The sequence below is a fragment of the Pseudopipra pipra genome, chromosome 2 (genome assembly GCF_036250125.1).
Source record: "Pseudopipra pipra isolate bDixPip1 chromosome 2, bDixPip1.hap1, whole genome shotgun sequence".
NCBI lineage: Eukaryota > Metazoa > Chordata > Aves > Passeriformes > Pipridae > Pseudopipra > Pseudopipra pipra.
Window position 1 is genome coordinate 111,836,253 of NC_087550.1, and position 24,778 is coordinate 111,861,030.

Below are 24,778 nucleotides of genomic sequence, written 5' to 3' on the forward strand. Positions count from 1 at the left end.
CACAGGCAAGCAGCACAGTTGATTTCCATTTGAACCAGGTGAGGGGAAAGGGGACTTTTTTGTATTTTCTGATAAGAACGTGAATAATAAGCTTTAATATCTGCATTTGACCTTTAACGAATGCTGACCTTCAAGTAAAAATCATTAGCAGATTAGAGAGATACCTACAGTCAGTGCCTTCTCTTACTGGGCCTGCTGGGGCTTTTCTGTTCCACATGCTTGTGGCCCTCTTGAATTTGATCACTTCACTGTTTGTTTTTTCCCACTCTAGAAATTGCTACTAAAATAGTCGAGTATTCATTCATTAACAGCTAAATACAATTGTAAACTTCTGAAGGGTTAAAAATTACTTTTCTTTCATGTTTACTGCCAGGTTTAGGGAAGATGTGTTGGTGTTGCACTGTAAGTAGAAGACTGTATGAATTCTCTATCATTTGTTTTTGGTTTACATAGAGTACTGCAAGAGAGAGAGCTAAGCATTCTGGAGACTACTTCACTCTCCTAAGACATCTTCTTAACTATGCTTACAACAGTAACATTAATGTACCCAATGCTGAAGTTCTTCTCAATAATGAAATTGACTGGCTTAAGAGGATTAGGGTAAGTTTTAGGATCAGTTTATTCCCAGTAATTAGCTTTTGCTACTTTGTTGTAAAGTACAGTTTTAAGCTTGGTAAATGTGTTACTTGGAGTATCCTTTCTCTTAAATTGGCAGGATGAAGTAAAAAGAACAGGGGAAACGGGTGTTGAGGAAACTATTTTAGAGGGTCACCTTGGAGTAACAAAAGAGTTGTTAGCATTCCAGACACCTGAGAAGAAATACCATATTGGTTGTGAAAAAGGAGGTGCTAATCTCATTAAAGTAAGTTGAAGTTTTTTGACCAGTGAGGGGTTTTTGTCCTTAGGTGGGGTTTTTTGAGGGGGGAGAGGAAAGGTGTTTGGTTTTTTGTTAGGTTTTTTTTTACCCAAAAGTAAGTAAAAAGAAAGCTTTGCATCTTGTGGTCTGTATCTATAAAAGTGCTTCTGGAATTCAATGTTTTCTTTAAAAATAATTTTGAAAATTACATGTTTCATTCATAAACTGTACTTAGCTTTCTCATTCTTACTGTTTTCCAGTACTTGACAAACATCACACTAGGATAGTGAGCTGGATACAGGACTGTTTTCCTTCATTACCCCGTATTGTCTTTTCTGCACATGTTCTTAATTAGTGCTATTAATGCTTACAGCAGGTTTGAACAAATGCATCACATCTGAATGCCTCTTTAATCAGACTTGTTTTCTTTGTACCTCTGATATTATACAGCAGGAATATTGGGTTTTTTCAGCAGTAATTGATAGAGAGCTTTTCAGATAATACTGGTTTGGCAAGAGAAATTTTTTACCAATCAAGAATAGTACAAATTTATTTTTAACTTGCAGTGGGGAGGTGAGTTTGCAGGGAACCACTTTAGAATGGAGTTACTCAGTTCTAAATTTAAAAGCTCATTATAGTGTTGGTCTCAATTTTGACTCACTTTTTTTTTAAGTACCCCTTTGGTTCTCAGACGTTCATTTAACATAATAACTCTTACACTCTTATAAAATTGCGTGCATTTCCATGGTAACAGATGATTTATTTTCTTTTTTTTTTTCAGGAGTTGATAGATGATTTCATCTTCCCAGCATCCAATGTTTACCTACAATACATGAGAAATGGAGAATTGCCTGCTGAGCAGGCCATACCAGTCTGTAGTTCACCAGCTACTATTAATGCTGGCTTTGAGCTCCTAGTTGCACTAGCAGTTGGATGTGTGCGAAATCTCAAACAGATAGTAGACACGTTGACTGAAATGTATTACATAGGTACAGCAATCACTAGTATGTAATACTTTTAATTATCTATTTTCTACTTTTTAATATATTTATCATGTATAGGTTTTGTTTATTATGCACTGAAGCAAATGCCGAGTGTTTTAGTTTGTGGTTTGTGTCTGCTTTTAATGTTGCAAAATCAGGATGTCAGAATCTAGGAAAGTTTGTCAGTGTAGCCTTTATTGTTCTTCTTTATGCAGTAAATGTACTGACTTGCATTACATAGTTGCATCCAAATTCCAGCCCCAGCCACTTACACTGTCTGACCCCTCCTATCCCAATCTCTGACTACTCCCCTTTGTCCATGCCAGCTCCCAGGAACCTCATTCTGTCTCTATCTTCTACTTCTGTCTCATCGTTTCAGGCTCTGCCTAACCAATCCCAGAACCTCATCAGGTATCTTTGGCTCAGTTTTAGTGCCAGTCTCTTGGTTGCTCACCTAATTTGTCATCATTTTCCACACACAGACACAGGTCCACTGTCCTGTTTCTCTTTTTAGTTCTGAACTCATTCTCTGCTTGTCATAGTCCTTTTTCAGGCATTTGTTCGCTCAGTTTTGGCCTTGTCTCAGCGCTGCTCTGCACTGAAGGAGCTTTCTCCTTCTCACTGGAGAAAGATTATAGCAATTGCAGTATGTACAAAAACCTGCCAATATTAGTGCTTCCCCAAATCTTCGTTTGCAAAGCCTTGCCATGATAATGATTAGTGCTTCAAAAGCTAGTAGTCAGGTGAAACTTGAGCTAATTTTCACAAGGATGGCAAAAGGCTCATACTTTAACACAGATTTTTGTTGTCAGTAAATGTATATAAGACTTTCTTAGAAGTGAACAAACAGGAGAATATTTTCTCCAGCCCTGAGTGGGATAACAAAATATTAATTTCGTTAATTTCCCTGTAATATTAACACGGAAAGGGAAAAAAGAAAAAAGCCTCAACACCGACAATAAGTAAAAATCCAAACACCATCAAACCAAGCAAGGCCACACTCATATGGGAGGAAAGGCTGGTAGAGCTGGGGTTGTTCTATCTGGAGAAGAGAAGGCTCCTGAGGTACCTTATTGTGGCCTCCATTACTTAAACATGGCTTATAAGAAAGAGAAAGAGAGAGTTTTCTACCAGGGTCTGTAGTTACAGGACAAGAGGCAATGATTTTAAACTGAGAGAGAGAGAGTACATTTGTGTTGGACACAAGGAAGAAATTCTTCACTATGAGAGTGCTGAGATGCTGGAGTAGGTTGCCCAGTGAAGTTTTGGATGCCCCATCCCTAAAAGTGTTCAAGGCCAGGTTGGATGGGGCCCTGAGCAACCTGGTCTGGTAGAAGCCCATGGCAGGGGTTTGGATCTAAAAGATCTTTAAAAGTCCCTTCCAGCCCAAGCCATTGTGTGATTTAACAGAATGTTTAAACTCAGAGGGTTCAACCAAACTGTGAGCAACTAAAAATAGTGTCCCAAGGAGGGAATTGTCCGTTACCCCTCACAGTGGCAGTGCTACTTGCTCAGATGGTGCTATCAGTGAGTCATTTGAGGTTTTTCAGTCTCTTCCTTTTTAATTCCATCTCAATAAATGAACAGGGCAGCTTTATGGTGTTACCCTCTGCCTCATCCTTTTTTCTTCACCCTTTTCTATTGGGAAGTAGTGTGTTTCTTGTCACTTCACAATTAGAAGGATTTCATTACATTTCCTTCTACTCCAGTATTTGATAAGCACGATAGAACACCACATCTCCGTGGTCAGAGAGAGGAGACAACACATGTATGAACTCTGCATGCTCTGTGATTCATATACCAAGTTTGCTTGCAAACATGCATGCTCTCTTATGTCAGAATTTTTTGTGTTAAAACTACAGGACTACAGGTTAGCTAGGAAATTGTGATCATAAATGTACTCTGAAGAGATGTGATACATATTTTTTCCTCCCGAGTCTTCTCTCTCAGATCCCTCACAAGTCATAAAGATAACATTTCCTAAAACTGTTTCCCATCCTGGCAATGGAAAGTGAGGCTTAAGTGAAATAATTTTAAATGATTTTAAAAGGATTATAAATTTCTTAAAGGCTTATAAATTGGTTATATATTCTAGATTCATTCAGCTGAATTCTTTAGCTAAGAAGCTTGATGGTATTGAGGAAAGACTTCTGTTTTGTATCTAAATAGACTTGAATTTTTGCCTGGACACCTCTTTAGTTATGCAATAGAAGAAAATTATATAATGTTAAGATTGCAGATAGAATTGTCCTTCATAGAAGTTGTGTTGATTTTAGCAGTTAAGTTTTCTGGTGAAACATTTGTTTTATTAAACTGCAGTGTGATACAGACTAATAACAATTCTATGCAACTGCCCTTTATGTTGCATTGATATTCTCTTTATTTTATAACAAAATAGTTCCCTTATCATATTCTGCTTTTTTCTTCTAGCTTGTGAAGCTCTTACAGAATGGGAATATCTACCACCTGTTGGGCCTCGACCACCAAAGGGATTTGTAGGGCTAAAAAATGCTGGTGCCACTTGTTACATGAATTCTGTCATTCAGCAGCTGTACATGATTCCAGCCATCAGGAATGGGATTCTTGCCATTGAAGGCACAGGCAGTGATGTAGATGATGACATGTCTGGGGATGAAAAGCAGGACAACGAGGTAAATTTAGTTATGTAGAACTGGCTTATCTTTAATAGTAACTCTTTTTTGATAAAAAGGTTATGGCAAATTTCAGTTGTTAATCAATCACTGATTTCCACTGATAGCAGTGGGGAAAATAGCATAATATTTCTGACTTGACTAGGCTCACTACCAGAGGGGCAGTTCAGAAGATCCAAGCAGCAAGGTTTGCAGAATTCCTCCTCATGGATCTGTACTGGAAAGGAACGTGTCTTATTGCTGCCACCAGAACGCTGCTAATGCATACAGAGACAGTATTTGATTTTTCAGCTGAGAGTATGAAACACCCTAGATTGTCAAATTAAACAAGAGATAAAACAAGCTTTGAGCCAGCTACATATCAGTGTTAATGGCACAAGTTTTCTTTTGCTTTTCAGAGCAATGTTGACCCACGAGATGATGTGTTCGGGTACCCACATCAGTATGAAGACAAACCAGCACTGAGTAAAACAGAAGATAGGAAAGAGTACAATATTGGAGTTTTGAGGCATCTCCAAGTAATTTTTGGTCATTTAGCAGCTTCCAGGCTACAGTACTATGTACCAAGAGGGTTTTGGAAACAATTTAGGTAAGTAGAAAATTTAGTATTGATGTTTGTTCACTGCATCAGTAGCAGAAATGGTGGTGATGTAAAGCATATGTGATTTACAGTGATGTAAGGTGTAAATTAGCAGAACTTGTGCAGCATTGTATTTGTTACCCTACCTTCTCACCATTCTGTAAAAGTCTGTTAATAAACCAAAGTTTACATCAGGATGGTTATTTTGAATTTTAGCAGTTCTTGACATTGATATTGAGACTGAATTAAGTGTAAAGTTACACACAAAAGCTTTTTTTTTACTTACCAGAAAGTATTAGGGACAGAGTAACAGGTGATATACTACTTCAAAAACCAATAAATAGTTTCCCTCAGTAAGAAGGGATTAATAGCTTGAATAATTATTTTTTTTTTTTAGAAAAGCAGTTGTTGAAGAACAAAACAAAAAATACTTGACAAGAATGTGCTTTCATTTTCAGACTTTGGGGTGAACCTGTAAATCTACGTGAACAACATGATGCTTTAGAATTTTTTAATTCCTTGGTGGACAGTTTAGATGAAGCTTTAAAAGCTTTGGGCCATCCAGCAATGTTAAGTAAAGTTTTAGGAGGGTCCTTTGCTGACCAGAAGATTTGTCAAGGATGCCCACATCGGTAAGTGTTTAAGATTATTCTCTTTTTTTTTACAGGAAATCCACCTATGTTTGTGTTCTTATAAAAGTGATTAGAGTCAAGAGTGGGGTTTTTGTGTGATTTGGGTGTTGGATTTTTTTTTAAAGCTAATAGACTTTTATTTCTTATTTTTTTATAGCCTTAATTTGTGTTCAAGTGCCTTCTTAATTATTATTACTTCTACCTTGCAGATTGTATGTGAAGCATTGTGTATTGATCAGGGCAGAAAAAGATAATGCTTTTTCATGTTAAAAGTGAAAACAATTTAGGAGGGACCAAATGCAATGTAGAAAATTTTAATACCTGGCCAACAACTGTCACTGTCTTCAGTCTTCCATACTGTGTGTTTAGAGCTGACCCAAGTGTGAGTCTTTAGTTCCAATGAGTAAACTGTTCATATTCACAATGTAACCTGTAATTAAGAAGAATGGTGTAGAAGGTTAATCTTTTTCTTAAGGCTTCTGCTGTATTTGTATTTAACTTTAAATGTGAATACTGAAATTCAGCTTCGTACAGGATATGTAAAAACACACTCATACCAAATCCAACTGCAAGTCTGTAGCTCACTGGTGATGGTGATTAGTGAAGGAATAGAAGCAGACATTGTAAAGTTGTAATTCCCTAGACTTTTTCACCTATCCCTATATATCCCATCATATATCCCTTTTCAGGTGGATGATTAAAATTGCATGCAAGACTCAGGATGACCTAATGGTGAACTTGTTCTTTTTCAGCAGTTGCTTTTATATTATTGTGTTTGATTTCATTTCACTATCAGTTGGCCTCTTTACTGTTCAGATCATGTGTGGTTCTTAAAAAATATAGATCTCTGCACATTACTGTTGCAAATCCTCTTTATTGTGAAAGTTTGCTATTTACTAGAGCCTTCAGTTAGCAATTAAAATACAGGGGGAAAATGATACAAATGGATTATACTGTGGTAATCTTTCAGCTTTGGTTGAGCTCCTGTGTGAATTAGAAGAATTTATAAGTGGCACATCTTCAGTTTCATGGGTTAAAATGTGTGACTAGAATTAAGTTGAAAATATTGCAAGATAAATGAAAGCACTGATTTTACTTCATATGCAGTGGGTAATTAAATGGCAAATACAGATCTGAAGCAACAAGAGTTACCAATCATTCCTGTTATTATGTGCTATCCTAAAGTATTGCATATCTTTTTAGAACTCTACTGGATTTGCATGATTGTACTTACTAATAAAAATGTTACCCTGCTTGTAGTTTAGGGAGGAGAAAACTGATGATAAGTAAACTGTGGATTTGGGTATGACAAATTAACAGCATTTCTGTATTTTGTAAGTTATTTAATAGGTGAATGCATATTACTGTTGGTAGAAGTGTTTCTAAATATTTATTTATTCATCCTTGAATGCTTGATTTGCATGTCAGAGGAACAAGCCCTTCAGGATTATGTTGGAATAGATGCCACTTTTTTAATTTATTCATCACTTCTTTATCTTTAAAAACAAAAAAATATTTCCAAGATGTATCAACTGGTTGTCTCTCAAGCATTGCTGATTCATTGCTAGACATTTGTTTGAAGGTTATATTAGAACACAGTACGTCAAAGGCAGTCATAAATATGCAAAGTGATTTTATGAAGACAGCTATTCATTTTTTTTTTCAGATAGAAAATACAAAGGCTTTTTGTTTGTTTGTTTGCTTAATTGGAATCTGTTTTGAACTGTTGTCTTTAGATGTGATACAGTATTTGTGTTTATCAGTTTCTAATTCCTGACTGTAAAGATTAGCAATGGAAAAGTGCTCTGCTCTGCTCTCTGTGCTTTCCTACTTGCTTGGTTTGCCAAGAGTCTGTCACGCTACTTTAGCTGCTTTAAAAATGTGATGTGCTAAAAAAATCAACTTCCATGATCTTTTCAGTAAACTTGAGACATACAAGTCATTTTTATGATCTTCATAAAGCAACTATAGTTAGTGCAGATGAAAAAAATACAGTGTGCACATATTGTAATGTAATTGTAGGAAGAATGAAATAAAAAAAGAGTTCAATTCCTTTTTTACTGCTTTCACACTGTAGCACATGTAAAACATGAAAATAGAACATATTTCTATCTTTCTCATGCATTTGCCTGTTCATTGGTAGGTATGAATGTGAGGAATCCTTCACAACTCTGAATGTAGATATAAGAAATCACCAAAACCTTCTTGATTCTTTGGAACAGTATGTCAAAGGAGATTTATTGGAAGGTGCAAATGCGTATCATTGTGAAAAATGCAACAAAAAGGTAATGATTCCTTATGTTTTGAATTTGTGTACAACTGTGATGTTACAGCTGTACTAAGTTCAGTCTTAGTTCGTGTTCAGGGGGAAAAAGTCACCCTTTGATTACTGAATTTGGTATTTGGTGAGAGTATACGAATGGAAACTTAAAGAGCTGTTCATGTCTTTTTTTAGGTTGATACAGTGAAACGCTTGTTGATTAAGAAGTTGCCTCCAGTTCTTGCCATCCAGTTGAAACGATTTGATTATGACTGGGAAAGGGAATGTGCAATCAAATTCAATGATTATTTTGAATTTCCACGGGAACTGGACATGGAGCCTTACACGGTGGCAGGTGTAGCAAAATTGGAAGGGGATGACGTGAATCCTGAAAATCAGATAATACAAAATGAACAGTCGGAAAACGAACACTCTGGGAGCACAAAGTACAGGCTTGTGGGTGTGCTTGTGCACAGTGGGCAGGCCAGCGGCGGACATTACTACTCCTATATTATCCAGAGGAACGGTGGAGACGGTGAGAAGAACCGGTGGTATAAATTTGATGATGGAGATGTGACAGAGTGTAAAATGGATGACGATGAAGAAATGAAAAATCAGTGTTTTGGTGGAGAATACATGGGAGAAGTGTTTGATCACATGATGAAGCGCATGTCTTACAGGCGCCAGAAGAGGTGGTGGAACGCTTACATCCTTTTTTATGAACGTATGGACACAATAGACAAAGACAATGAACTAATAAAATATATTTCAGAAATAGCTATCACCACTAAACCCCATCAGATTAAAATGCCATCAGCCATCGAGCGAAGTGTGAGGAAGCAGAACGTGCAGTTCATGCACAATCGGATGCAGTACAGCCTGGAATATTTCCAGTTCATAAAGAAGTTGCTTACCTGTAATAGTGTCTACCTAAATCCTCCTCCAGGTTAGTATGTTACTGTGATAATTATGGATTAACTTCTTGCAAGAAGAGTTTTGATTCGTGTGGTCAATATTTTGTCAAGCCAATGAAAATTTTGTGTGTTCTGCTTTGAATACTCTGTCCTCCTGGACTTCTGCAGTTAAACATCCGCTGTTGAGTTGTTCATAAGGGATAAGTTGCCAGAATATTTAGGAAAAAATACTTTGATAAGCTATCAACTGTTACTCAGCTTATGTACTAAGTCAAGTTAAACTACTGAAGTTTGGGGGCTGTTCTGCTGAAAACAGTTCTTAAGGTGAGATGCTGAATTTCTAGAATCAGAGAGATGTTAACATCCAGGTACCTGTCTTAAAGCTTACATTTTCAAATGATGCATTATAGAAGATAGAGGCTGTTTTGATCAAGTTTCTTGTTAAAATTGGAACACCATGTTAGACAAAATCAGTTACATTATTATAAGTTGCTTTTATTTTGTCTACATGTGAGTATTTTGATTTTTCTTTAGGACAAGATCATCTGTTGCCTGAAGCAGAAGAAATAACTATGATTAGTATTCAGCTCGCTGCTAGATTTCTCTTCACCACAGGATTTCATACAAAGAAAATAGTCCGTGGCCCTGCTAGTGATTGGTATCTTGTCTTTTAACAACACTTACAATTTTGGAAGTTTGATATCTGTTAAAAGATCTCTTTTAGATACTTATGATAGTAAAAAGTGTATGTGGTCTGTCTTCTTTTCTCCTCTTCACAAAATATGTGATGAAGGTGCACATGAAAAGGGGGGGAAATTTAAACAGAAAATACTGGGAAGAAACTGAGCCTTAAAATAAGCTTGCTGAGGTGACCAGCTTCAAAATTCATTTTCAGACGCAGCTTAAATCTACCTTTTGTCTGTCTTGTAAAACAAATAGAGGACTAGAGGCTGTCGGTAGCACAAAACTAACAGGTTATGTTTTCTGACAAATTCAGAATGGTTTATTCATTGTTTGAGTAGTTTTGAACAAAGCTGGTTTGAATCTATTGTTGCAGCTTATATTTGTATTGTTTGTGTAATGTGTATAGTATCTGAGACCCTGTTAGCAGAGAGCTTTGTGTACATTGCTACAGGGCCTGTAATTCAAAGCCATAGTACAACAAACAGACAAATTATACTCACTGCACCACAACATATTAGTCTTTAAGTTCAGTTATTTTGTGCTAGAGGGAGAAGTGTGGGTTACTACTGGTCAAACTCAAGAGAAAACCTGGTATTCATAGAATCATAGAATCATAGAATCATAGAATCGATTGGGTTGGAAAAGACCTCCGAGATCATCGAGTCCAACCCTTGGTCCAAATCCAGTCCATTTACTAGATCATGGCACTCAGTGCCACGTCCAATCTGCGTCCAATCCCATTCCAGGGATGGTGAATCCACCACCTCTCTGGGCAGCCCATTCCAATGCCTGATCACTCTCTCTGTAAAGAATTTTCTCCTGATATCCAACTTAAATTTCCCCTGGCACAGCTTAAGCCCGTGCCCCCTTGTCCTATTGCTGAGTGCCTGAGAGAAGAGACCAACCCCCACCTGGCTAGAACTTCCCTTCAGGTAATTATAGACGGTGATGAGGTCACCTCTGAGCCTCCTCTTCTCCAGGCTGGTGACCAGTAGTTTACCAGCTGCTAGTAAGTAGTTTTGTAATACAGGGCAAATACATATCTCCAATAGCAAATTCCAGAGTAGCTGAGTTACTCCAGTTATTTTAAGACATCAGGAAGAGTTCAAATACTACTGCAGGAAGGAGGACAGATTCATGCAAGGCCCTGTCTGAAACAGATACTTTACTCTTTGGGTATTGGTTTTTTTTGGCTTGTGTGTTTTTTAGATCTGTAAATGAGAGTGTGAATTCCTGTTAGGTTGCATATTTAGTTACCTGTCTCATACCCAGCTCATAAAATCCACCTTGTTTTCTCTGCTGCTCACCTTCTACCCCAGTTCTAGTACAGAGGGAAGAGTGGCTGCCAAAATAGGACCTCCTTTGAGCAGTAAGGAGTTTGGGGGTTCTTTAGTTAGTTCTTATAGTTGACAGAAGTAAAATGCTACAGTTAAATGTTAGGTTTTAATTGAGTGTATCTTTAATTTGTGATTGCACATAACAGAACATCACTATAGAAAGTACAATTTATGTAATTGGAAGCATTAATGTTTGGGAATCACCTTTAACGTGTGATTTCTTGAAATTCTACAAAAGAACACATCTGCCAAATTCATTAATATCTACATTTGGTCATAATCTCAGTTGTGCCATTTTCTGTTTCAGGTATGATGCATTGTGCATCCTCCTTCGTCACAGCAAGAATGTACGCTTTTGGTTTGCACACAATGTCCTTTTTAATGTTTCAAACCGCTTCTCTGAGTACCTTCTGGAATGCCCTAGTGCAGAAGTGAGGGGTGCATTTGCAAAACTTATAGTATTTATTGCACATTTTTCATTGCAAGACGGACCATGTCCATCACCTTTTGCCTCTCCTGGACCTTCCAGTCAGGTATTTAATCTTCAAACAAAAAGGTTTTTCAACTTATTCTTACTTCTTCATTATAAACATTTAATGCTAAATAAATTCTGGAGTAGATGCATCAATGTTGACTGGAAATCTCTGCAGGCCATTTTGCACTACAGCAGGATGTAACTCCACGAGTTTGTGAGAGAGATGCTGTCAGAGGGGTTCAGTTTCCCCTCATTTGTAAATCTCTGTGAAGACTCAGCAGTGAGAACTTCGAGTTGCAAGTGTGAAATAGTGGCTTTTTTACTAAAGTAATGTGTAGAGAAGTGAACCCTTGCTTTGCATTTAGAATTTTAAACAAATAAATAAGCCCCACAAAAAAGCAAACAAAAATAATATAACTGAAAACCTGCAGGAGTTCCCTAAGTTTTCATCCTGTATCCTGCAACAGTTAAAGTTGTAACTTTGAGGAGGAGTAGGCAATGAGTTGCCTAGTTTTATACATCTAGAACTGACAAACAAAAAAAAAGCCTATAACTTAATATAATACTTGTCATAACAATGTTTTTGTTTGGACTCTATTAAAATTTAAAAGATGAACCTTTTTGAGCCTTTTCTCAATCATGTTTTTACTGTCTACAGCAAGACACTTCTTATTTGTACGCTTCCACTTACCTTCTCAGAATGTTATCACTGCTATATCCAGCTAAAGAATTTGTTTTAAGTTAAAGTTACATAGGCTTTAGCAGTGTGTTGTTTTGTGAAGTATTAGAGATACACCTGAAGGGGTGATTTGGTTGTCTGAGTGTGTGAAGTTGACAGTGGAACTGCACGTGTGTTTCTTGAGTATTTCAGCCTATCTGCTGTTGGAGAAAAAACTCAGTTAAAAGCTTCTCTACTTGCGTAATTTCCTGGACTTAACATGGTATTGAGTGATGGGAGTCTTGTTCCCTGTATGTCTGTTTGTCTTGTGTGAGATACAGAAGATTAACCAGCTGCTAGTATTTTGGAGCTTGTCTGAATCCCATACCTTTAAACCAGTTCTGTTCTCTGTCGTAGTAGAAAGTATAAACTAAATAAAGATATGTTTAACCACTGACATTAAAACTTTTTCTTTCAATAGGCTTATGATAACTTAAGTTTAAGTGATCATTTACTGAGAGCGGTACTAAATCTGCTAAGAAGGGAAGTATCTGAACACGGGCGCCACTTGCAGCAGTATTTCAACCTGTTCGTGATGTATGCCAATCTAGGTAAGGACACTGCACACACTTTTACTCATGGCACTGTAATAAACTGGTTTTTTATTAATGATCCATTTACAGAGGTGTAACAGCAGGAGAATCCAGTTTTCCATCCTCAAGTAGATTGTTATCATTATATGTCGTATAAATGTCGTATAAATGCTCCCTAGAGCGTCTGTCTTCCTCCAGTTTGGAGCTTGGGGCTTTAGTCTTCCTGCCATCCTTGGAAGATAAACATGGGAAGGTGGGAGCAATAAGACTGTGTCCTTGAGAGAGGGTAGGGTTAGGTAACATTTTAAAAAGTGCTTGACCATTGCTGTTTATCAGCTCCTGCAGGAAGTTATAAATGTTGGATTACTTTGTGGCTAAAGTGTTAATCAAGTGTATCAATCCAAAGGTAGCTATGTCAGAGTTCCCACATGGGATTGTCACACACAGACGCAAGAGTTCTGGAAGCTCTTCCAAGTAGGTAGACACTTTTAAAAGGAATTTAATTTCCTATCTGTAAAATTGATCTGGACAATTGTGTTAATCTAATTACACCTGTAACATCTCTTGCTTTCATATACTTTGTCTACCAAAGCATTCTCTGTCAGGCAGGTTCCACCATGACCCCCAGAGTGGACTTAAAGTCAATACAGAGAAGAAAGATGCAATTCTTCTGCTCTGCCTTCTCTTTTCTTCTTTACTAGCTTTTCATAGTCAGTCAGTACAGTTGAGGTCTCCAAGCAGGAGAGCATTCAGAACCCAGGGAAAATACAATTTTATTTGTGGGTCTGATAATTTTCACAATCTACCTGCAAAGATAAACCTGGAAATACAGTGCTAAGCAGTTGTGCTTGTCTTATTGCTGTTACCTGAAGGCTTCTGTATTGATGTAGACCTCATTCATTAAAAGCCACAATAACATCATTCCTGCAGCATCCCAAGTTCTCTGTAAAAGATTAAATTGTCTGACATTTTGAGAAGTCAAATAATATATTACATCAAAGCGAGAGCTCAGTTCTACAAAGGATGTAACTACAGAACTATCTAGCATAATCAAAAAAATACCATAAATAAAAGCTCTTAGATTCCTCCTTCTTATCAGAAAGTTAGAAGGGAAGGTCTAGTTATATTTTAGAATAAGAAAAAGCTTGGAAAGCTATGGAAAATTGTGACTTTTAACCAAAATAAGAAACACAATATAGGATCAGGAGGGACATAGGGAATTTCCTGGTAAGTACTTGTGTAGTATGTGCAAGGTATTCATGCAGTTAAACTAGGTTTATGTTTGGATTTTTCTGGTGGGCTTGGATTTTGGTTAATTTTGGAGGTTTTCTCATTGGTTTTGCTTATTTACACTTATTGCAGCATATGACACAGTTACAAACTTCACACATTTCTAATTGATCTATCGAGGACATGATCGGAAAATAATGTAACGTACAATGGGGGGATGTTTATCCTATCCTGGCCCTCAAAATAAAAGGATGAATTCATTGTCCAGAAGAGTTCTCTGAGGTTTTGCTATTAACCCAGATGCTACTAGTGAGTTACTTAAGTGCTAAGGAGCACTGTGAAGAAATTATAGTAATTTACAACTCTGCTTCAATGGGATTTTTCAGCTGAACATAATTTTCGTGTGCATCTTTATTGATTTAATTATTTTTTCCTCAGAAAGCATGTGCTGGTTTAATAAAACCCATGAAGTGAAAAGTTGCGAGTCGTGTAAACACTGGTTCTTTTTCTTTTAAAAAAATTCTAAAAATCAAGTATTGTCAGTGCCAGAAACAAAGTATTTTTCTTTCTCCCTGCCCCATAAAGGTGTAGCAGAGAAGACACAACTTCTGAAACTAAATGTTCCTGCAACCTTCATGCTTGTGGCTCTGGATGAAGGTCCAGGCCCTCCAATTAAATACCAGTATGCCGAACTGGGGAAGCTGTACACAGTCGTGTCACAACTGATCCGTTGCTGCAACGTGTCATCGAGGATGCAGTCTTCTATCAATGGTACAGTGGATTTTAAGTTTTCCTTAGATTAACTGACTGGATCAGTAAATGTCTTTTTGTGCATAGTTAGCTATTATTTGTAAAGTGGATTAGCTGGAAAAACGTTTTCCTTTTGTGTTTTAGCAACTCCTTTCATTTAAAGGCAGAAATTTGTTTCTCATAAGCAAAACTGATTTGCTGTACTAAAAAGCCCGGGACAGAAATCTGTTCTGTATTTTATGCTGCGTGGTTTATTCCTTAAAGATACAGGAAAATAACTGATTCATAAAGCAGGAGGTTGTTGATTACAAAATAATAATGGTTTTAGAATAGTTTAAGCACATTGTAAAGAGTTGCATAAAGATACTTTTATTGCAAGTAGGCAATAAAAAATAGATTATAAAAGTAATCTGTACAGGAAAACCACCATAGCAGGCTCTGAGATAGCTAATAGTACTTATCACGAAGAGATGTTGCAATGTTGTGGGTAGCTCTTGAATATGATTTGGTGCTTGTTCACACTCAAGATGACAAACGGAAGTCAGCACTTTAATTTATGAAAGATAAAGGATCAGCTAGAAATTGATTAACCACAGTGTAAATCATTAATATCTCCAGTGGCTGAATAGAGTGCAGTTATTTTTGAGAAATGGTGACAGAATATTGGGCCATGTGGACTTTATAGCCTGTATATGTACATGTTCTGTTAAGCATATTTTAGAAAACCTAATTAGAAATCTGTAGAGAAGCTATTTAATGGCAAACTCATTACAGCTTGATGTGTCAGGCTATAAAGTCAATAGGCTAGAATGTGCTATAGTGAGATTAATGAACTGAAAATTTTACTGTTCTATAATAAGCTTCAGAATCATTTGGCAGTTTTGATTGGGTTTGTTTCCAGAGCACTATATGAAGCTTACACTGAAAAGATATTCTACCTATGAAAAATAATTGTATATTCACTGTATTCATGACATTGTAGTGAAAAAATTTACTTTGTCTGAACATCATTCTGACTACTAATTATGATTACCGTTTGCAGAATAAAGTTATTTTTTGCTTCAGCATATTAGGATAGAAAAGTTCTCCCTTGGACTATGGGCATCTTCAAACAATAATTCAAAATGCTGCGAAATTCAGAAACATCAGGAGCAAATCAACAGTCTTTCCTTACACAAAACAAAGCTTACTAAATAAGATGCATTAATTTGTATTCTTTCGAAAGTATATTATTTCTGTACACTCCAGAGATTCAGATGGGACTGTTCTGACATAGATATTCCTCTGAACACTTTCACATTGTCTTCTGGAGTAAATAGATGTTGCGTCCTTAAAACATGACAGATTTGGGCTGTGTTACACAAGCACTGAAGCAGATAAATTCAGGAGATAAGAGGATTTCACTGAGAAAAACTAATGATTTTTCCTCTGGCATATGAACATGTCTCCAGCTGTTCTGCTTTGATTGTCACTGCATAATCTTATCAAAGAGGGAGAAGTAGCTCTCTCAGGCAGCAAGTGTCAAACTTCACAATCATGAAAATTAGTTATTTCATATTATATTTTTTTCAAAGAAAATCATCTGTGAAGGGAGGATTTGTGATTTTTCTCCATCTATTGTTTTTGATGAGTTACACCAATTTATATTTTGGAGTGACTACACTTGAGAGTACTTCAGTACCTTTTAATCTGTAATAACTGTTTGTTCTAGGTAATCCCCCACTTGCCAACCCTTATGGTGATCCTAATTTATCTCAGCCTATAATGGCACTTCAGCAGAACGTAGCAGACATTCTGTTTGTGAGAACTAGTTATGTGAAGAAAATTATTGAAGATTGCAGCAACTCTGAAGAGACCATCAAGTTGCTTCGTTTCTGCTGTTGGGAGAACCCTCAGTTCTCTTCCACAGTCCTCAGTGAACTACTTTGGCAGGTAAAAATAAAAAGCCAGGAGAAAGATGGGAATATAAATGTGTATGATATAAGATTCTGTACTTAGATGTGAGTGTTGTATTGAATACTGAACGGGTGCTTGATAAATAAATGTTCCTTAAGATGGCATCCTCTGACAGTATTTACGCTCTTAGGTCTGTACATCATGTTGAAGTACTAAGAGAAGTCCTTTTGTGAGTTTAGGAAAGCAATCAACCTTTAATGAGTCAGGAATGCTGTGTTAAGGATGGAAAGTAGAACGTGGTGGTCTTTATGTATTCCAAGAGTATCACCTAAAGACTTTCTGTCATTATCCATAAAAGAACTTCTTAAATTACTTGGAAAGCTAGAATAATTTTTTAAGATGTCCCTTGTATTTATTTCAAGTATGTTCTTAAGGTTCTCTTTTACAATTTTACAGAACATACTTGGCTTCAACCTCAGCAAAGAAATATAACACAGCAAGGTCTGTGTTATATTTCCTTTCTAATCTCTGTGAGGTCAGTCACACTTTTCCACTCCCAATAAAATTTCTGACTTCTATTAGGACATCTTTTTATTCACCCCTTTTTTTTTTCATGTAAACATCACATTTCAATATGTCTTTTTTTTTTTTTTTTTGCACTTGCAAGAATCATAATAAAAATCACTTTACTGATATTTTGCTAGCCATATATTTTACATTTTAGGATAACCTTTGAAGATAACCTTTGAATACATTGCCTAAAAGTAGCAATACCAGTGCAAAATGCCATTTTGCAATTTTGCTTTTCTAAAGGTATTTTTAAAGGTAGTTTCTTCAGCATGTCATGCTTGGGGCACCAGATCAATTGTATAAGGAAGTCATGAGGAAACATTTTGTCCTTTACATAACTTAATATATATAAAAACAAAACAAATATTGAACAAAACCACAACCCCCCAAATTCCTGCCACAATCAGCACTTTTTAGAAAAAAAGTCTTGTATCTTGTATCTTGAATTAATCTTCGTATTAATTTTATTCTTGTACTGCACCATGTACACTGCAGTGCTTCAAGAAATGCTTTCTTATGTTCTCTGCATTTTCCCTTTTTAAGGTTGCATATTCATATACATATGAGCTTCGACCTTATTTGGATCTGCTTCTGCAAATCCTGTTAATTGAGGACTCTTGGCAAACTCACAGGTCAGTATTTACCTGTCTTTTTATAATTCAGTATTGTTTTGTACAGATTGTTTTTCCAGTGGTTCTGTTGCTAATCCTTTAAGAGGTTTGTTTTAAATAGATCCTAAATCAAAACACACAAATAAAGTATTTTTCTTGTTTTTCTCACAAATTTTGAGATAAGTACTATTTTTCACCTTGACCTTCCTTACTATTGAGACATTTGCTGTGCAGTCCTATAAAGCCAAGATTTTTCATATAGAAAAGAATGTGCAGGTTAGGCTAAACTTATTGGTGCCTAGATTGATTCTTGGAAACAATCCCAGCCTGGACTTGCTAAGGAGCACATCAGTTGCAGGAGTGATATCAGAGGATGTATAAAGTGTGAACATGGGACCAGAGCATTCCTACATAAGTCTTCTTTGTGTGGTCACATTTCAAGAGAATTTTAACTTCAACATATTATATATTAATCCAATTTGAAACCTAGTTTTTATGTGTCTACAGAATAAAGCTTTTCAAAATTGAGATTAAAAAAATGTAATTATTGTAAGTACTGGCTATTTGTGATAACAGTCCATTTTTCAAAAGTTTTACATAAAAGACATAGGTGAGATAACACAAAATAAATGTCATCAACATGCTACCTGTCAGTATTTCAGAGTGTCACTGTTTCATAAGTGGTTATAGGTAGTATTGAATTTACTAAATAATTTCCAACTGTGTCTCATAGGACATTTAAAATACTTGAAGTAAGAGCACACTTGCTGTGTGCAGTGAAGGTATGGAAGTGGACTCCTGTCCTTAACCTGTGGAATTAGACTGCTCCTTTAGGATGTTATGAGTTGCCTGGCCTTAGTTTAAAAGGGAGTCAGGGAGGGTGGTGGTTTGGCTTAACCACACTCCAGAACATGACAACTGAGTTGTAGGAATTTCTTCTTTTTCTTTAGAGGAATTACAGTTTAGGAAAGTGAGAGAAATACCCTTTACACACAGGCTTTCCAGTTTTGCATGTATATGTGTATATAATGCATATATCATGCAGTTTGCTTATATTTTCTTCTTGATAAACAAATACTTCCATAGAATGTGTCTTAAGTCCACAGAATGCTGGAGGATGGACTTACTTAAGTGGATATGAAGTAAAATAGTATATTTTTAGGGTTGAACTGCAGGTGAGAAATCAGTAAATGGTTGTTGTGGATAATGCTACATTTAAAGTAACAGGGTGTGAAGGGTGTTGAATGTTGTAGTGTGGCTTCCCTGGAAAAGTACATCGCTTCATGTTCAAGACTGCAGTCTGAGGAGTAGCACTGTTGTATGGAATTGTGTTAGGCTTCAGCTGAGGGGTATGAAATGTCCACCTGCAGTCATCCCCTGACTGAAATACTGGTTTGGTGCTGTTCTTGGTTTTGTTGTGATAATCAGAGAGTTTAAATGATCTTTGTCTTCTCTTTAAAAAGAACAAACGAAAAACAAACCACCACCAAACAAACAGCAAAACTGTCCATGGTAAATGGGGTCTTGTAACTCCTGGAAAACAAACATCATCTGACCTCAGGCAGTGCGTGTGTCCCTCGGTGCTCCTCCTCTTCTGGCACTGCCAGGTTGCTGCTGCTGTTCCTTGGTGTCAGACCCACTCTCTTAAATTTTTCGTGATTTGACAAGTTCAAGTGCTTAGTTTGGGATAATAATGTTCCAAGTGCCGTTAAGTTAAAGTAGCTGAAGTAAAGCTCGTCATGGCTTTTGGATGGAGCCTGGGCTCACGGCTGCCTGCAGTCTATTCACTGCCTGTGCCAGGGCTGTGAGGAAAGAGGGCAGTTGCTTTTCCTACCATGAGCGTAGCTCTTTGAGACTTCTTTTTCAGAGCCAAAAATATGTCAGTTCTCGGGTTTTGCACAGTTTCAGGGTGGCAGTTAATTTCCCTACCCCTTGTTTGAGAGCAGAAGGCAGAGAAACTGGGCTTAGTTCCAGGGAATCCCCCAGTCCCTTTTTCCCAGGGACAAATATGTACCAGTTCCTCTTCAGAGGAACTGCATGTAAAAGAGTGCATCTTTGAGAAGCATAACTAAGTGTAAGTTGAGGATTTAACTGTTCCAGTTCTGCAAGGACTGTAAGGATTAACAGGACTGTTTTGTAAATGCAGTATACTTTTAAAATAAGTAGTAAAAATTAACCAGTTACAGTTGATTACTGTGATTAGAATTAATCATACTTACATTTTTTATATATGTTAGTTTAAATACTACCAAACATGCTAAAAATGTTACGTATATGATATGTCAAGTTTGTCTTCTGATTTTAAAAAAACCTCTTGACTAACACCAGAAGTCAGAACACAAGCTGTCCCTTTTATAATTACAATGTAAGTGGAGCCTTAATTCAAACACTAAAACTCTTTAACACTTGAAGTGTTGTTGTTGTTTTGGTTTGTTTTTTTGTAGGATTCACAATGCACTTAAGGGAATCCCAGATGACAGGGATGGACTATTTGACACCATTCAGCGCTCGAAGAATCATTATCAGAAAAGAGCTTACCAGTGTATAAAGTGCATGGTAGCTCTCTTCAGCAACTGTCCTGTAGCTTACCAGATCCTTCAGGTGATACCTTTCATTCTGTTTCTTGCTGCTTTTTCCTAGTTCTGTGGTTTTTAAAATTAAAAAAATTTAACAATTAAAAAAACAAACCCCACCATTATTCATTTTGTATCACTTTGATGAAATTGCAACTTTGAAGTACAACTCATTTGAACCTTCCTGTATCAAAAAGTCAGTATATGGGGTTGAAAGCAATTTGTTTAAATTCACACTCATGATTCTGTGATGCAGCTGCAAATCCACAGACTTCATTTCAAATTTGAAGTTTTCTTTGTGCAGTATAGGATATCTGGGGACTCTTTCAAAACAGCAGCAGATGGGTTGGTGGCCTGTTCTCTAATAGCTGATGTATAAGAAAGGAAAATTATTTCTCTTTTCAAGATTAAAGGAAATAATTTTGAATTGTTTCTTTTCCATCTGCAGAGCAATGGAGATTTGAAGAGAAAATGGACCTGGGCAGTAGAATGGCTTGGAGATGAGCTCGAGCGTAGACCATACACTGGCAATCCCCAATACACCTACAATAATTGGTCTCCACCAATACAGAGCAATGAAACATCAAATGGCTACTTCCTAGAGAGGTCACACAGTGCTAGAATGACTCTTGCAAAGGCTTGTGAACTCTGCCCAGAGGAGGTAAAGAATTAATTTGACTTCAGTAAAAAAATTGAGTAAAATGCTTCTGTAAACAATTAACCTTAGCAACAGTCTCTGGTCATTGAAGAGGCAACAGATTTCATAAGTGTTTTCTAAATGCGGATTTATATTTTTATTGACTTCAGTTACATACTCCTGTGTATTTTTCAGCTTTTATTAGTGTTTCTGTAGGCATCTGTCACTTGGAGAATTAGCAATATGGAACTGGAATTGAACATTTAAAGTAGATTATGAATGGGTCTGTATTTCCAGTAATATGTTGACAGGGAGTTTTTATGTAGTACAGTACAAGCTGCAGGTGACACCATGGAGTGGAATTTTTCTCCAGGCATGTCTGAAACAATCACTTCCACGTAGGATTTGTTCTGGGTAGAATAATTGTAATATGTTTTACCAAAGTAAATTAAATGGTTTTTTTCAAACTTTAGGAACCAGATGATCCTGATGCCCCAGATGAACATGAGTCTTCTCCACCTGAAGATGCCCCTCTGTATCCCCATTCACCTGGTTCCCAGTATCAACAGGTAAAAGCTCTGAGTTGAACCATTTATTCAGAGTTTCAGGTTTGTTTGTGGTTTTTTTAGCATTTGTGGTAACTTAAATTATAGGTATTTAGCCAGAAGCATATTATTGTCAAATATCACACTTGGAGGAATAAAGATAAAGGTACATCTCCATTTTGCCAGGAGCAGTTACACCATATGAGAATTTTATCAGATCAGGGATTAATCATCCACAGAAAGACCTGAGGGACTGATGTCATCACAGTGACTGAATTTGATTCTGTCATATTTATTGACATTGATAATATTTAGTGAGTTGCTTACTCGTTTTCAAATATAAAATCAAGCCTCAAAGCTTGAATTTCAGTTTGGATAATTGGAAGGCTTTTGGAAAAAAGCAAATGGCTTTGTGCTATGAACAATGATCTCTAAATCTTAAGTACATACAAAATCTAAATCTGTTTTTACATTAAATGCCTGCTTTGTTAATATTTTCTGGTGGAAAGCCAGATCTGAAAGAAATCCTTACCAGGGTTTTTTTTATCGAATTGGCTAATTATTAGATCCTGCACTTAGTTGCCATTTTTTGTTCCAATTCATTTTATATATTCCAAATCTGCTAATTTAATTTCCTTTCCTGCCCAAATCCATTTTCCCCTCCATCTTGCTTTCCTTACTTGATGTTCTCAGCAGAGCAGTTGGTAAGTCATGCAGATTTTCCCACTCCTTTCTGAGCTCCCAAGTTCAGACACATTCTGTAACCTCACCATTATCCGTGTGATGTGTTCACTTTCTTGCAAGAGATGGCATTTCTCACTAACACACACAATCCTCATATTCCTAGTTTCTCCACAAACTCTGCAGAACAGTAGATAAATGAGGTGTTTTTGTTGGCCAGATCTGTGTATGACTTCTTAAATTGGGGCAGAGCATCTGCAGAAGACTGCTGGTCTAGATTTCATTCAGTTCTGTAATGTTGAATTTACCCCCCTAAAAATTAAAGTGTGCTGCATAAATACAGGTATGCTTTTTCCATTGTTTTAGGAAAAAAAATCAAGCTGATTGAATCTGTTAATAAAATATACGCACAGTTTAATGTGGCAGCACGTAGGCAACCTCTCTTCGTCTCCTTTCTTTCTTTCTTGCTGCTTTTGCTTTGCATGTAACTGTTTGTTATTCAAAAGCTGAGATTGCTATTTCAGCTGATCTTGTACCTTTACAGTTGAATGTTTGTTTACCTTCTGTGTAAATCAGAAAGGTAAGTGAAAGGTGTGGATCAGAGGAATGAAGAAGCTGGGATGTGTGTTCATACAGACGTTGCCACAGGAGGAGTTCGGTGTGCTTGAGGATACGGTTCAGTGGTCTGAATGGAAAGGGGGAAAGCAAACGAGTGAGGAAACATCCCACAAGTTTAAAGCCCCTTTAAACTGTTTCTGTTTTCTTGCAGAATAACCACGTGCATGGACAGCCATATACGGGCCCGGCAGCACATCATATGAACAACCCTCAGCGAACTGGCCAACGAGCACAAGAAAACTACGAAGGCAGTGAAGAAGTTTCCCCGCCTCAGACAAAAGATTAGTGAAATGCACATAATCAATTAACTTGCTCCATCAAGACTGTGCACCCAGGCCTTACAGTCCAACCTTTCTCTGTGTCTGGCTAATATTTAAAACTAGAAAAACTATTCCTAATCAACATGGAGTGGAGAGTCTATTCACTGTCTTATCTGCAGAAAATTTGCTGTCAATATATAACCCGCCTGCAGTGGAAAGTGTATAGTGTTTTGTAATAAATGGCCTGATGCTAATGTGTAAATGGCAAAGGTGTATATAGTATATTAATGTTTGACTGTTAATTCTTGAGCAAGAAACATTTTTTTTTGTCTTGATGAGACTCACAGATCTACAAAAACAAAAAAATAATTTCTTGATATATCTGCTGCGCTCTGCAACCAGTGTTGCCTGCCTCATGGCAGTTGGATCAACTCCTTTATGAAAAAGCCTATCCATGTCAACCACAAAAATAGTTTCATGTTAATTCTTTGCCACTGGAGTCGATTTTACTATGAGCAACGTAATGGCTGGTAACCTTTTAATTATTTGGTTGATGTGGAAAATTGGTGATGTAACATTGTTTCTAGATCTTTTTTCATTGCCTTTTTCATTCTGGTATTAGGTTAATCACTTTGAAGCTATAGTTATGCTGTAACATTTAGCATGGCTTCACACCAAGTTAGTGTAGCCAATGAGGGGAAAAAAAAAAAAACAAAAACAAACGTGACAGCAGTTGTCCCAATGTGACAACTGTATTGCTCAGAACTTTTTCTTCTTACACCTAGACTATAAAATGGGGAGGGAAAATGTGACAAACAAGTGGTTTTCAGTTTCACATATGTTCCTCACATCTGATGTTTGACAGTTCTCTCTCTGGGTGGGATAAAGAACACTTAGTTTTCAGTAATAGGAATTTAAAAGATTTAAAACAAATATGCAAAAATTTGCTATGCCAGGATGCCTGGAGCATAATAGACTGTATTTGGTGTGCTTGTTTTGTTTCTTTGGTAGAGCTTATTAGATAAATTTCTAACACTTTCCTTCTACTGCATCCCAGTGAAGTGGAAGTCAACAAAATCACAGAGTACTTGTGAGTGCCACTGCACCAAGTTAACTTGCTGGTTTTCTGCTCGTTCACAGTTCTACTTGAAAGCGAGAATTGTCTTAGCTCTTTATCCATTATACAGAAAATCTTAACATTAGAAGCAGGGTTTAAAGATAAAAGAAACTACTGGTTAGTCAAATACAATTCTGAGGTATCTCTATTCCAGAATAAACATTTGTTTAAAGACTTAAAGAAACGCATCAGTAAATACTGTATTTAAATGAAAATTGGTAACTTGAATGTGTGTAATTTTTTTGGAACCTGTCTAAAAACCAAATACCCCTGCAAAACAGATACAGCCCACCCTATACTATTTAAATATTTTGCTGTTTTATTTTATAGAAATTATTTTGCTGAATTCACAAATAGATTTGATTTAAGAAGAATGTTTTGTCCTGTGGTGTGTGTTGTTTTTTGGGGTTTTGTTTTTTAATGGACTGCACAGAAAGGTGAATTCTGTGCAGTGGCACTATGCTGAATTCTGGAACAACAGTCACATTGAGATTCTGTGCACAAAAAAAAAAAATTGGCCCTTAAGAATAAAATAATCAGGACAATTACACTGTAAAAGTTTCTTAATGTGATTTATCTTGTACTTTTTGTATGTTTTTATATATACATATATATATTTAAGAGCACAAGCTTGATGGTGTTTTTTACAAATGAGTTGATAGAAACA

General features: G+C 36.6%; 1 protein-coding gene across 5 annotated transcripts in view; it reads left to right on the forward strand.

Moving 5' to 3' along the window:
* The window catches only part of USP9X (ubiquitin specific peptidase 9 X-linked), a 101,056-nt gene extending 76,571 nt beyond the window's left edge, over positions 1-24,485 (forward strand). For 2 of the 5 annotated variants that reach the window (XM_064646885.1, XM_064646890.1), the window contains 19 exons: positions 6-38; positions 454-600; positions 716-862; positions 1,638-1,860; positions 4,270-4,490; positions 4,889-5,079; positions 5,529-5,702; positions 7,846-7,987; positions 8,158-8,908; positions 9,411-9,534; positions 11,205-11,430; positions 12,512-12,641; positions 14,439-14,624; positions 16,315-16,535; positions 17,613-17,701; positions 20,125-20,281; positions 20,702-20,914; positions 21,364-21,459; positions 22,886-24,485. In XM_064646885.1, the coding sequence (XP_064502955.1) occupies positions 6-38; positions 454-600; positions 716-862; positions 1,638-1,860; positions 4,270-4,490; positions 4,889-5,079; positions 5,529-5,702; positions 7,846-7,987; positions 8,158-8,908; positions 9,411-9,534; positions 11,205-11,430; positions 12,512-12,641; positions 14,439-14,624; positions 16,315-16,535; positions 17,613-17,701; positions 20,125-20,281; positions 20,702-20,914; positions 21,364-21,459; positions 22,886-23,020 (3,606 nt within the window). In that variant the 3' untranslated portion in view covers positions 23,021-24,485. The remainder of the gene's footprint in view (positions 1-5; positions 39-453; positions 601-715; positions 863-1,637; positions 1,861-4,269; positions 4,491-4,888; positions 5,080-5,528; positions 5,703-7,845; positions 7,988-8,157; positions 8,909-9,410; positions 9,535-11,204; positions 11,431-12,511; positions 12,642-14,438; positions 14,625-16,314; positions 16,536-17,612; positions 17,702-20,124; positions 20,282-20,701; positions 20,915-21,363; positions 21,460-22,885) is intronic. The other 3 variants (XM_064646887.1, XM_064646888.1, XM_064646889.1) reach the window with 3 other exon arrangements.
* Positions 24,486-24,778: the final 293 nt, after the last annotated feature.